At 36.2% G+C, this 14,696-nt stretch overlaps 1 protein-coding gene across 1 annotated transcript; it reads right to left on the bottom strand.

Annotated features, from left to right (window-relative positions):
• Positions 1 to 3,984: 3,984 nt before the first annotated feature.
• Positions 3,985 to 6,117, bottom strand: LOC140853323 (patatin-like protein 2). The gene is made up of 6 exons (XM_073247816.1): positions 5,887 to 6,117; positions 5,593 to 5,774; positions 5,115 to 5,304; positions 4,830 to 4,991; positions 4,425 to 4,727; positions 3,985 to 4,305 (listed from the first exon to the last, which is right to left on the bottom strand). The coding sequence occupies exons 1-6, from the start codon at positions 6,049 to 6,051 to the stop codon at positions 4,069 to 4,071; spliced, it is 1,239 nt and encodes a 412-aa protein (XP_073103917.1). The 5' UTR covers positions 6,052 to 6,117; the 3' UTR covers positions 3,985 to 4,068.
• Between the last annotated feature and the right edge of the window lie 8,579 nt (positions 6,118 to 14,696).

Below are 14,696 nucleotides of genomic sequence, written 5' to 3'. Positions count from 1 at the left end.
GGAGCTCTTTGTAGGTTTTTTAATTATTTTTTCATTCGCAGTTTGATTTTCAGTACGAAATTAAAATAGCTATAACTTTAATTTTCAGATCCCAGTCTATCTCTGAGGGCTCGACTGCATCCACAGATGACGAGATCTGTGATCAGATACTTGGTACGAGATCCTGCTGTGTTAGGAGTCTAGGGCATGGGATCACTGCTCTTTCATCCTCATGCTCATCCAGGGCTGACAACCATGCTGCTTGCAATGCTCGGCTGGCGGAGGTCCAGAGACAGGTTGAGCAGCAAGCTGATGAGTTAACTGCATACGTCGACGAGTATCAGCAACTTCAGATCTGGATGATGGAGTGGATGGCATAGATGGAGCAGATGATGCAGCTGATGATGCAGCAGCAAGCCGGTCTGAGTGCTCCCCTTCCCTAGCCCGTTCATCTTCTACAGATGCCGACACTAGACGACCTATTTGTATAGCTTTTTATTTTTATTTTAGACCTCTTGTAATTTTAATTTAATATAATAAGGTGATAAAATTTATTTATGAGTTTATTATGTGAATTTTTTATTTTTACTTTTTATTTTTAATTTATAAAAAATATTATAAATATAAATTAAATATAAATATTTATAAATTACTTTTTTAAAAAAATTATAAATTATTAACGATGAAATTATTTTTGATGAAGTATTGATCGCTAAAAAATATATTAGCGATGAAAAATTGATCGTAAATAAATTTTTTAATATATTTTAAAATATTAAAATTTTATATTAAATTAATAATGATAAAAATATTTTTATCGCTATTAATTTAATATTTATTAGCGATAAAAATTTACATAAAAAATTATGTTATTTGCGATGAAAAATTTACATCGCTAATATTTTTTTAAATTTATTTTTTATAAAATTTTTTAATTAAATTAATAATGATGTAAATTATTTTTTTTATGGCTAAAATTTTTTATCATAAATAATTTTCAAAAAAAATAATTTTTTAACGATAAAAATTTTTCATCAGTAATATTGATTGTTTGCGATGAAAATTTTTTTTCATCGTAAATAATTATCAATGATGGTATTATTTGCAACTAAATATTAGCGATGAAAATTTTATTGCTAATAACTATTAGCGACGAAAATATTCATCACTAATATCCTATTTTGTTGTAGTGAGTGGGACTGGGAGAACATGAGCGTGAGAATGATGGATTAGGTGGGGGTGTAAGGATCCGATTCTTTGACCATCACGAATATTTTTTTTCATATGATTTTTAAAGCAAACAGATAAAAAAAGAAAAATTTTTGAATCTCACATGCCAAGGAAAAGAGCTCCCGATTAGCATCCACCTCCTTTCTCGAGTCCGACAAAAAGTAAATTCTAGGTCTCGTCGGATTCCAATGATATCCTAGGATTTTTTCTATAAAAACAATGCCACCTATTCCCTTTAGGCATTGCCCCTCATGCATCCTCAATCAAACTGCCATTGAAATCTATGAGATTTTCTTGATTTTTCATTAAGCATTATTCGCAAACCACCATCGTTCTGGTCGGAAAAGAGGATCAAGTACTTCTCTAGAAATGAGGTATGGCCATTAGACCCCTGCTTTTCCTTTTTTTTGGGTAGGGAGGTTCTATGGGCATTATCGTTGGTAGGTAGGGGTTGGAGTTTGTGAACAAGACTTTCCTTGTTTTGTTCTCTTCTTCTGTCGAGTCGGCCACTGGTGTCAGATGTGGCCATGCTTAGATTGCCAAGGGCCGAAGCTGCTATAGCAATTGGGGGTTATCGCTGCCATCAGGGATCGCCGATGTGGGAGGGGAGATGGTTGTTCCTAAAGCTTTTTGCCTTCTTTATTTTTTTCAGAAATCCGAAACAAAAAAGATAAGAGAAAATTAAAAAAAACTCCCTCTTTTCTTTCTCTCTCATCTATACTCTTTTTCTCTCTATATATTTAGTGGCCTAGTGGTGGGTCCAAAGGTGTTTTATGGTGTGGGTCAACCCTAGGAGAGATCCCAACTCAGAATTGTGAAGTCAAGGTTAGCCTTTTATAACTTTCTATCATAAACCATGAACATTTACATTTGATCTGATGGGCCTAACTTTGTAGGTGAGCATTGCTTAAGCAAGATGATGTTAAGCCAAACTCCCTGGCCTTGAGTTCAAGGATTTAGGAGTCGGTCGATATTCATAGTGTTTGAGTCAATCATCGGTGGAGGTAGAGTTTTCAACATGATCGTCTATATGTTTAAAAAAATCATATAAATATGCATATGTACGATTGATGTATATTTTATAACTACGGTACATGTATTATACATTATTGAATTAATGTTGCTTGAATTATAATTAATTGGTGCTTAATAATATCTGAGTAGGAAAAACATAACTTAATTGATAGGGTTTGAGCGGCATCTGGATTAGTTGGTCATGCAAGAAATAGCATATATATTAGATCAGCTTCGAACTAGTGTGCGCATTGTGTTTGATTTACCATAGGCTAGAGTATGATTGTGATTATAATGATGCCAAAAATTAGATCATAATTTTAATAATATAGATAGGATATGGGCAGTATTTGGACAAATTGGTCATATAAGAAATATGATATGCATGCATGTGTTGAATCAGTTTTGGACTAAGTTGTAGCATTGTATTTGATCTATCATAAGCTGAAGTGCGATTGTAATTAGTCCTTTATCGAAAAGACAAACATAATGTTACATAATTATAAAAGTGAAAAAAATGAAAGCATGTAGACTAATTCACCATGCATGAAATGTGGCATATCAGCCACGAGTTGAGATAGGATATTATGATTACCGACCATGGATGGAAGAATAGTACCATCGAATCAATCTTGAAACAAGATGGCTATATATAGGAGATAATTCTAGAGTTGGAATAAAAGGTATAGGCACCCACAATGCTGAATGATGGTCGTACTATACATGCTCACATATGGTGTCCTATATGTATTTGATATTTAATGAAACTTGGTTTCTGTAATTGCCCTTCTGTATGGCTTCACCAGTTTTGGTCATGTTTAATTACTTAATCTCCCATAAGTTAGAAGTATTAGATTGCTTTTGATGATATTTGAGTTTGGTTGAAAATCAACTAGATAAAATAATCAAAATTTTAAGAATTGAACGAGAGCATGAATATTTATTTGAGCAGTTTAAGATGCTCTACAATGAGATAGAGATACATTGACAGTTGACCATTCTTAAAGCTTCATAACAAAATAATGTTGCAGGTAGATGGAATAGAATACTTTTAAGGATAGTTAGGTCAATGATGGTGCAAACAAATCTTTCTATTTCATATAGAGGGGATGCTTTTCTGACTGTGTCCATATACTTAACCATGGTCTTCTTCAATAATAGGTGCGGGCATACTTAACCATGGTCTTCTTGGGGGTCTGCTGCCTATATATATTCACGATCCTTCTCACAATTACGAATAATTGGGTCTAAAAGAAAAATAGTGTATTTTTATAAGATATCCCAAATACTCCATTGTATATCTTTTTCATCAAATTCATTTACTAGAAAAGCACTACGTACGTTTAGTATCTCCTACAAACAACACCTCAAGTGGGAAATTGAAGTTCCAATATTTTCAATATCACTAATTCGTTCACTTAAGCATCAAATGTTTGATTGCTTTTTCAGCGCAATCTCCGGTATGGTCTTCTTCAGCAATAGGTGCGAGCATACGATCTCTCTTCATTTAGACAAGCAACAAGATATGATTCTTCTATCAAAAGAAAGAAATCATATGCATGTATTATAGAACAGATTATCTCCCAAACTTTTTGTTCAAAAATGTTATTTAAAGATCAATACTTTCAGAAATGCTATTGGTCCTCATAATAAAAGAATAAAAGAATATTTTGTAACAGAAAAGAAAGAATAAAAGATTTTTTTTTTTTTTTTTGATGTAAAAAGGAAGTAGCAGGAAGCTACCCCCATTTTATTCAATGAACAAAGAAGAATGAAAGAATAATTTTATTCCATAGAAGAAGGGAATTAATTGACGATCTCTTGTTTGGCACCATGCCGATGCTATCAATTCAAATGCATCTTCCCAAGCCTGAGTCGTCTTTCATCGGAAAGCATCTTGGCAAAACGAGTCAGTTCTTCTTCATTTGTTCCTGCCATTTGGACCGCTTCATACACTCCAGAGTCTAAGTTCACCCTCGACACTGGTTTCTTTAGCAGTTGTTTGCCAATTTGAACGAGCTTCGTTAAATTCTCTTTGGAAGATACGTCTACAGATGCTGTGTCACCCATCAAAGTATCATCCTACAAGCAAACCAAATAGTTCAGTCGCATGCATCCATCGTCCATCAAATCAATAAGAAACTTAGAAAATGAAATCTCGTTATCATTCCTTTAATTAGCGGCTAGAATGTTATTATTACCTGTATCCGAAGATAGTTGCCCTCGCAATGCAATGCTTGGAATACGACAGAGGCATGGATGTCCACCATATCAGAACTAGCTTGACTAAAACTATCAATCAATGGTGTCGTGCCATTGTTGTATAGCCATTCAAGGACGCCCCACTTGGATGCCTTGGATGCATTCAATTTCTCTTCTTGCTTGGCTGATCCAGTCCCCAACGAGAGAACCAGAAATTTTCCATAGTCTACTGGCTTGATTGGCAAGAAGTCAGCATTTTGTAGGAAAATTTCTTTCGTAACTTCATTCAAGGCCAATAATGTCTGTTCTCAATCATTTAAGATGATTACAATCGACGCGTTAGTTTTTCTTTATAAAATAATGCAGAAATTAATAACTGAAATGGTGTTCTTGTGATGACTTACAGGATTATTTGCCGCAACCCCGCCATCAATGAGATTAAAGCTTCGGGACTTTCCGTCGACGTCTTTGGTTTGAAAATAGTGTGCGGGAAGGTATGTCGGGGCTGCAGAAGTACTTATGCATATATCTGACAGAAGAGCATCTTTTGAAGCTTCCTTGTTAGCCTGTAGAGAAGGGGAAGAGGTAAATTTAACGTTATGCATGCCTAATTGTGTCAAAGGAAGAAAAAGAGTTCATGCCAAATTTAAATGGTGTTTTTGGAAGAGGGAAACATATATAATATATACCTCAAAGGTGGAGAAGATGGTAGGCTGGAGAAGCTTGATGTCAAAAGTGGGAATAACTACATTTGTTAAAGTCTGATGGAGTCTAGTCCCACCAAGCAATTGCTCTACTTTGGAGTGGAGATACTTGCCGTCGTACTTTGGACCCGTGATGCTGCCAAATAAGCTCGCCACTGATCCTAAAATTCCCTTGCTGCATGGAGAAGCATCATGAATTGCTTAATGTAAGTGGGCAACTATAAATTCTTATCACAGAGTTATCATATATACAAATTTTCATTCAAGTCCTGAAGCCTCGGTCTTTGGTTACGTATAAACATGCGCATGTATCATAGTCTGGAGTTTCATGTACACATCAGACCTGGTCTTCATTTTTTTTTTTTTTTGGTTTTTCTACTCCCAGGTATGAATAGAATCACTCTTCTCAACATCTCTAAATTCAGTATTTTAAAGAGTTTGGACGATGTCTCCCCATACTTACCCACTCTTGGGAAAAATCTTTGGACAATTTTGAAGGTAGAAGTCATTGATTTCCTTCGCCGTGAAGAGTGGACGATTATTCTCATCTGGAGCAGCGAGCATGGCGGTCACCAACCCACCAGTGCTTGTTCCAGCAATAACATCAAAGTAATCCGCAAGTCTCACATCCTCTCCATCAAGCTCCTGCATGCAGCCAAACAAACGTTATTGTTGCTTGCCGAGGAAGAATATTAATTGCACCTATCAATTACATGTAGAACTTCTTGATCTATTGAATGGAATAGGATTTCCCTACATGAAGCTTGGATTCGAGGAAGGCAAGGATAGTTCCTGGGATGATGCCTCTCACACCCCCGCCATCTATGCTCAGCACTGTAACCATCTTTCCAAGGGAAGGTGGAGACCTTGGCGTGGCGGTGCCATTACTGACAGTTGAAAGGCTCAAGCTAAGGGAACCCATGAAGATGTCTATCGGGCTTCAAACAAAGCTAGGTCTGCGCAATTCAAGAGTTAAGACTATGAACCAAGGGATGCTTAATAGCTTCGGTTTTCGTATGATGAAGAATCCATTCCTAAATTTATATTTATAGGCAACGAAGGGGAGGAAAGGGTAAGAGTCAGAAGGTCGATCCCAGAACTGAGTCAGAAGGTCGATTCCAGAACTGAGCTAGAAGATCAGACTATGCGGATGATCTAGGCATGGCACTTAGATCGGACTGGGTCCATCTAGCTAGGGGCCATTTATGATGCTGACAAGTAACCATCCCCCATTAGTATTGGAGGATGCCGATTGGTTCCTCATTTCTTTTAAATTTTATTTATTGTTTTTTAGTGTGGCTCCAACTAAGTTTATAATCATAACAATGCAGATTAGTGGTCAGAGGTCAGATCCAATTATGATGGCGTCTAGACCAATCATTCTAAGACAAAAAACAAAGCCTCATAAATGCACGTATGACTTCTCCTTGTGGGGTTTCTTCTTTTGAATAGAAGATTTTAAACGGTCCATCTCGTTTGCATGGCCGCGGAAATTTAGAAGCGGTCAAGCAATTGATGTTCTTCCAATACCGGCCCCTGGAACTTTTCTTTTCTTTTTTTCCTTTTTTTTGGTTTGTGGGGAGAGAGAGTGCCGAAGGCCGCCTTCAACGAGAGCACGACCGTGTCCGCTTTTGTTGGTGCAGCCACACTCTCAAAAAAAATTATAATAATGTAGGGGGATAAAAAAAAGAGCCTTCTTTTGGACTTTTCGCCTTCATGTCTTTTGTATTACAAATTTGATGGCCGATCTGTTGGAGAAATAAAGCATACCCTTTAAATCTTTTCCACCCAAAAACGGCAGATTTCTGGGAGATGTTACTTTCATAGAGAAAATAAAAGAATACTTCCCGAAAACCTCAAGACTTGAGAAAAAAGAGAAAAAAATCTCCAGGACTCACCGCATACAAATCCAAAATCTAATAATAGCACACCCCTGAAAGTTGGTGGTCGGATTGTACCTTTCGTACAAAAAAATAATAAATTATTTTTATGGTACCAATTGCCGAATCACACGTTAGATAGATTGCAAATTTTTTTGACAAAAACTTTTTTGACAAAAATTTTTTGAAAAAAACTTTTGTTGTCAATAAATTTATTAACAATAAATTTTTTTCATCACCAATAATTTTTTTTGGATAAAATTCTTTTAGAGAAAAATTTTTTTGTAAAAATTATTTTTTTGATTAAAATTATTGGTGATCAAAATTAAATTTTCATTGCTAATAGCATTATTAATGATGAAATTTTATTTTTTCATCATAAATAATTTTTTTTAATGGAAAATTTTTTTTAATAAAAAAATTTTTTTGGCAAAAAATTATTGATGATGAAAATAAAATTTTTATTCTAATAAGTTTATTAATGATAAAATTTTTTTTCATCGTCAATAATTTTTTTTAGGCAAAATTCTTTTAGAGAAAAAATTTTTTAAGTGGAGAATTTTTTTTTGGCGGGCATTATTGGTGGCGAAAATTAAATTTTCGCTGCTAATAGTTTTATTAACGATGAAATTTTATTATTTCATCATAAATAATTTTTTTTAGAGAAAAAATTTTTTAGTAAGAAAATTTTTTTTGACGAGAATTGTTGGTGACAAAAATAATTTTTTATCGCTAATAGTTTTGCATTTAATGCATATCAATTCGATGTCCCTTCGCACGAAACACTCTCCTCCCCCTCTCCCCCTCTCCCCTCTCCTCTCTCCCTCTCTCCTCTTCTCTCTCTGTGCTCTCCCCTCTCCTCTTTCCCCTCTCCTCTCTCCCTCTCCGTGCTCTGCCCCCTCTCTTCCCACCGGCAAGCCTGTCTCCACCGTCACCGCCACCGTCCGTCGTCCGTCGTCCGCACCGTTGCTGTGCCACTACTGCCGTTGCCGTCTGCCGGAGGTAAGGTATTCCACCCCATTTTTTTTATGTTGATCGGGCCATCGTGGGGCGCAGGGGGTTGCGACGGTGGGGGCATGGGTGGCCGGTGGCACCACGGGGCTGGGGAGGGGGTCAGTCGGCGGAGATAGGATCGGGGGGCAGTCGGGGGCGAGACGGGGGTGAGGATGGGTTCGAGGGGCAGTCGGGGGTGAGACGGGGGCGGAGAGTGGGCTGTGGGTGGCCGGCAACGTCACAGGGTCGGGGAGGGGTTCGACCGACGGAGACGGGGTCGGTCAGCGGAGATGAAGTCCGCCGACAGTCGGGAGCGAAATAGGGGTGGGGATGGGTTCGGGGGGCGATTGGGGGCGAGACGGGGGCGAGGGGGCCGTGGGCGGCCGACAGTGCCACGGGACCGGGAAGGGGATCGGCCGATAGAGATGGGGTTGTGGGGCGGCTGGGGGCGAAACTGGTGCGGGGATGGGGTTGGGGGGCGGCCGGGGGTGAGACGGGGGTGGGGACGGGGCCATGGGTGGCCGACGGTGCCACGGGGCTGGGTAGAGGGTCGATTGGTGGAGATGGGGTCAGGGGGCGATCGAGGGTGAAATGGGGCGGTGAGGGGGTCGACCGTGACATGGCGATGCCACAGGGCCGCAGAGTGGGTCGGCCAGGGAGGGGGTCCGCAGGGAGGGGTGGGTGACGATGGGGAGGGGGTCGGCTGGAGAGGGGTGGGTGACGGTGGAGAGGGAGGAACGGAAGAGAGAAACGAGGGGGGAAAATAGAAAAAAAAAGAAAAAAAAGAAAGAAAAAAAAATGAAAAAAATGAAAAAAATATTAATCAAATATTTTATTATTTGATAGATAAAAATAAAATTTGGATCACGATCTGAATTGTATCGAGGTCAGAATTCGGATTGAGATCCCGAAAAGTCATGACTCCCATGTGATGATGCAACGTTTGCTTCCTGTGGTCATGTGTGGCTATTTGGATGGTGATGTTCAAACTGTATTGATTGAGTTGGGTGTATTTTTTTGAGAACTGTGCTATCGAAAATTGAAGATTAACTTACTTGAGAAGTTTGAGAAAGATATCGTACTCATTCTTTGTAAGTTAGAAAAAATTTTTCTACCATCATTTTTTGATGTTATGGTGCATCTGGCTATTCATCTTCTGAAGGAAGCGCTTTTGGTCAGATCGGTACACTATTGGTGGATGTATCCTATTGAAAGATAAAAAAATTATACGCATTTTGTCATATCAGTTATAAAATATAAATATATTTTTAAAATTTAAATTTATTTTTATTTGCAGATTCTTGGGTATCCTAAAAAAGTATGTGTGCAATAAAGCACGGCCTGAAAGGTCTATAGCGTAAGCATACGTAGCTGCAGAATATGTCATGTTCTGCTTGATGTATCTTAACGATATCGAAATAATATTCAATCGTACAGATCGTAACGTAGATCGTGAATGGGGTGATAATAAATCGATGCTGTCTATATTTAAATAAATGATTCGACCCATTGGTGGAAGGAGATATGAATTTATGGATGTGAATGAGCTATCCAAGGTACACTTCTACGTTCTAAATAATTATAAAAAAATTGAAGATTTTATTGAGTAAGTACCATCTTAGCATATTATTTAATATTTTAAGTAATTTTTTCATATTGATGTAAAATTAAAAATCATAATTTGTTATAGTGAGCACAAGAGTATATTATATAGAAAGAATAATACAGATGCTGATGATCGATATAGGAAAAAATTTACAAAATAATTTGATGATCTTGTAAGTTATACTAGTAATATGTTATTTTTAATAATTATAAAAATAATTATTTAAACCAACATAATTTTTTATTTTATGATATAGATAAAATATAAATATTTTAATAAAGAAGAAGGTATGATCGATGAGTTGTACGATTTAGCATGTGGTCCCGATCGAAGGGTTAACCATTATGCATCCGGTATCATTGGAGGAATAAGATTTCATACAATGGAGCTTGAGATGCAACGATGGATCCAGAATAGTGAGATTCGTATGATAGGATATGAAGGAGAAGAAGAGATTGAATATTATAGTGTACTGACAGATATCATAGAACTAAAGTATGAATCCAGTAATTCTGTATTCTTATTTCAGTATGAATGGTGGGATATTAGCAATAAAAAAATTGATATTCATATCGATTTACACTTTATCAGTGTAAATTTTGCAAGAACATGGTACCAGAATGAGCTGTATATATGAGCAACTCAAGCGAAATAAATAATATATTTGAAGGATCTAAAGTATTGAGATAATTGACATGTCGTACAAAAAATAACACCTAGAGACGTATATAACATACCATTCTGATTAGAGATGGATAAAAATTTGGATTTACACAAAGAAAAAATTTTTCAGCAAGAAGAACAAATATTAGTCAAGCTTCTTGTTGATAAAGAACTTGTAATGGCTTCTTTGAATAGGGCTAATCTGCCGTCCAACGAAGTTGAAATTGATTTTGTATTTAATCTTGATGAGTCAGAGTGTGACGATCAGTTCATAAATGACAATGAGATAGAAGGTGACACATATGTCAATTATTATGATTCGGAAGAGGATCTACACATCGAGGAAGATACGAATATTGATGAGTAGATCTATATTCTTTGTTCAATCTTCTCTTACGATAATGGTATGTGATATAATTATATTCATTATAATATAATTTATTTTTCATTATTATTGTTCAATATTATGTTCATTTATATATCAAGAATTGCAGATATGTTATCAGGAGACAGACGATGATATTCGTATTCGCAGTCTATCCCGGAGGCTGAGGCATCTTCATCGATTTTCACTGCCGCACCAGCTCCATCGCCAGAGGATCCTGCACTGGCAGATCCCAGTGAGGTGGGTTCGAGTGATATTATTATACTTTTTATATAATAAAATTTGATTTTTTTTATTTGGATAGCTATCATACTAGTGATTTATTTATTGTTGTTTCAGGTCAGTCTCCACCAGTAGTGAGGTAAGGGCGAGATCCATCGAAAAACTTTACTCTAGAGTATTGAAGACGCGAGCACCTAGGGCAGCATCTCCGTATCGAGATACCACTTGGCTACACCAGGCCCATTAGGGGATGGTGCGAGCTGTGACAGATTGAGTTGGGCATCAGATACCGCAGCTATGCCCCGTGATGCTTTTCGATTGAAGTCGCATTTTACCAGCTCAAAGAGAGATTTTCTACATCTAGTTACAGATAAAATAAATTATACTGTGAATATTTAAATAGCACGATATTCATCTAATATTTATTATTGATGGGATATATTTGATATTATTGATTTTGAGGAGGATTGCATGCAGCTAGCTGTAGACGCTCATTTATCTTTGCATTTCAAAGAGTATCACTACCACATCCATCAGCATTGGTATCATATGATGCAGGATCATAGGGTGGAGGCAGAGCGACAGCGACCCTATGACAGCATCACTATAGATGATTGGACTGTCATATGCTGGCATTATGAGAGGATCCGACATATCAGGTTACACATCCAAATTTTTTTTTAGAGTTTAATAATTGAATCATTTATTCTTAAATTCAGTTTGTTACTTACTAATTTGACTGCTAACTGTACAGAGAAAATATGCCCAGAACGTCGTGAATCGGGTTAGACAGACCATACCGCATTGTGGGGGTTCGAAATTATTCGCTCGTCACATAGAGCAGATGGTAAGTAATTTTTGATTAGTATATAATTCTCTAGCTATTTAAAATTTTTTTAATTAATTATTCTCAAATTACAAAGAGATGCTGAGAGTGACGAGTTTTTTGATAGGATCGATATCTACCAGCAGACCCACCAATGACGGTCAGAAGAATGGACGACGGAGAGTCAGGAGCTCTTTATAAGTTTTTTCAATTATTTTTTCATTCACAGTTTGATTTTTAGTATAAAATTAAAATAGTTATAATTTTAATTTTCAGATCTCAGCCTACTTCTGAGGGCTCGATCGCATCCACAGATGATGAGATCTATGATCAGATACTTGGTACGAGATCTTATTGTGTTAGGAGTCTAGGGCATGGGATCACTGCTCCTTCATTCTCACGCTCATCCAGGGCTGACAACCATGCTGCTTGCAATGCTCGACTAACGGAGGTTCAAAGGCAGGCTGAGCAGCAAGCTAATGAGTTGACTGCATGCGTCGACGAGTATCAGCAGCTTCAGATCCAGATGATGGAGTGGATGGCATAGATGGAGCAGATGATGCAGCTGATGAGGCAGCAGCAGGTCGGTCTAAGCTCATCCGAGTGCTTCCCTTCCCTAGCTCGATCATCTTCTATAGATGCCGACACTAGACGGCCTATTTGTCTAGCTTTTTAATTTTATTTTAGACCTCTTATAATTTTAATTTAATATAATAAGATGATGAAATTTATTTATGAGTTTATTGTATAAATTTTTTATTTTTAATTTATAAAAAATATTATAAATATAAATTAAATATAAATATTTATAATTTTTTTAAAAAAAATTTATAAATTATTAGCAATGGAATTATTTTTGATAAAATATTGATCACTAAAAAATATATTAGTGATAAAAAATTGGTCGTAAATAAATTTTTTAATATATTTAAAAATATTAAAATTTTATATTAAATTAATAATGATGAAAATATTTTTATCGCTATTAATTTAATATTTATTAGTGATAAAAATTTATGTCAAAAATTATGTTATTTGTGATGAAAAATTTACATTGCTAATATTTTTTTAAATTTTTTTTATAAAATTTTTTAATTAAATTAATAGCGACGTAAATTATCTTTTTTTATGACTAAAATTTTTTATCATAAATAATTTTTAAAAAAATAATTTTTTTAATGATGAAAATTTTTTATCAGTAATATTGATTGTTTGCGATGAAATTTTTTTTTCATCGTAAATAATTATCAACGATGGTATTATGTGCAACTAAATATTAGCGATGAAAATTTCATCGCTAATAACTATTAGCGATGAAAATATTCAACACTAATATCCTGTTTTGTTGTAGTGAGTGGGACTGAGAGAACATGAGCACGAGAATGATGGATTGGGTGGGGCTGTAGGGATCCGATTCTTTGACCATCAAGAATATTTTTTTTTCATATAATTTTTATAGCAAACAGACAAAAAAAGAAAAATTTTTGAATCTCACATGCCTAGGAAAAGAGCTCTCAATTAGCATCCACCTCCTCTCTCGAGTCCGACAAAAAGTAAATTCTAGGTCTCGTCGGATTCCAATGATATCCTAGGATTTTTTCTATAAAAACAATGCCACCTATTCTCTTTAGGCATTGCCCCTCATGCATTCTCAATCAAACTGCCATTGAAATCTATGAGATTTTCTTGATTTTTCATTAAGCATTATTCGCAAACCACCATCGTTCTGATCGGAAAAGAGGATCAAGTACTTCTCTAGAAATGAGGTATGGCCATTAGACCCCTGCTTTTCCTTTTTTTTGGGTAGGGAGGTTCTATGGGCATTATCGTTGGTAGGTAGGGGTTGGAGTTTGTGAACAAGACTTTCCTTGTTTTGTCCTCTTCTTCTATCAAGTCGGCCACTAGCGTCAGATGTGGCCGTGCTTAGATTGCTAAGGGCCGAAGCTGCTATAGCAATTGGGGGTTATCGCTGCCATCGGGGATCGCCGATGTGGGAGGGGAGGTGGTTGTTCCTAAAGCTTTTTGCCTTCTTTATTTTTTTCAGAAAGCCGAAACAAAAAAGATAAGAGAAAATTAAAAAAAAACTCCCTCTTTCCTCTCTTTTCTTCCTCTTTCATCTATACTCTTTCTCTCTATATATATTTAGTGACCTAGTGGTGGGTCCAAAGGTGTTTTATGGTGTGGGTCAACCCTAGGAGAGATCCCAACTCTGAATTTTGAAGTCAAGGTTAGTCTTTTATAACTTTCTATCATAAACCATGAACATTTACATTTGATCTGATGGGCCTAACTTTGTAGGTGAGCATTGCTTAGGCAAGATGATGTTAAGCCAAACTCCCTGGCCTTGAGTTCAAGGATTTAGCAGTCGGTCGATATTCATAGTGTTTGAGTCAATCGTCGGTGGAGGTAGAGTTTTCAACATGATTGTCTATATGTTTATAAAAATCATATAAATATGCATATGTACGATTGATGTATATTTTATAACTACGGTACATGTATTATACATTGTTGAATTAATGTTGCTTGAATTATAATTAATTGGTGCTTAATAATATCCAAGTAGGAAAAACATAACTTAATTGATAGGGTTTGAGCGGCATCTGGATTAGTTGGTCATGCAAGAAATATAGCATATATATTAGATCAGCTTCGAACTAGTGTGCGCATTGTGTTTGATTTACCATAGGCTAGAGTATGATTGTGATTATAATGATGCCAAAAATCAGATCATAATTTTAATAATATAGATAGGGTATGGGCAGTATTTGGACTTTTCGCCTTCATGTCTTTTGTATTACAAATTTGATGGCCGATCTGTTGGAGAAATAAAGCATACCCTTTAAATCTTTTCCACCCAAAAACGGCAGATTTCTGGGAGATGTTACTTTCATAGAGAAAATAAAAGAATACTTCCCGAAAACCTCAAGACTTGAGAAAAAAGAGAAAAAAATCTCCAGGACTCACCACATACAAATCCAAAATCTAATAA

This window comes from Elaeis guineensis, chromosome 13, assembly GCF_000442705.2.
Source record: "Elaeis guineensis isolate ETL-2024a chromosome 13, EG11, whole genome shotgun sequence".
Lineage (NCBI taxonomy): Eukaryota > Viridiplantae > Streptophyta > Magnoliopsida > Arecales > Arecaceae > Elaeis > Elaeis guineensis.
Note: the sequence above shows the minus strand (reverse complement) of the source record. Positions and strands in the feature narration are given on the sequence as shown.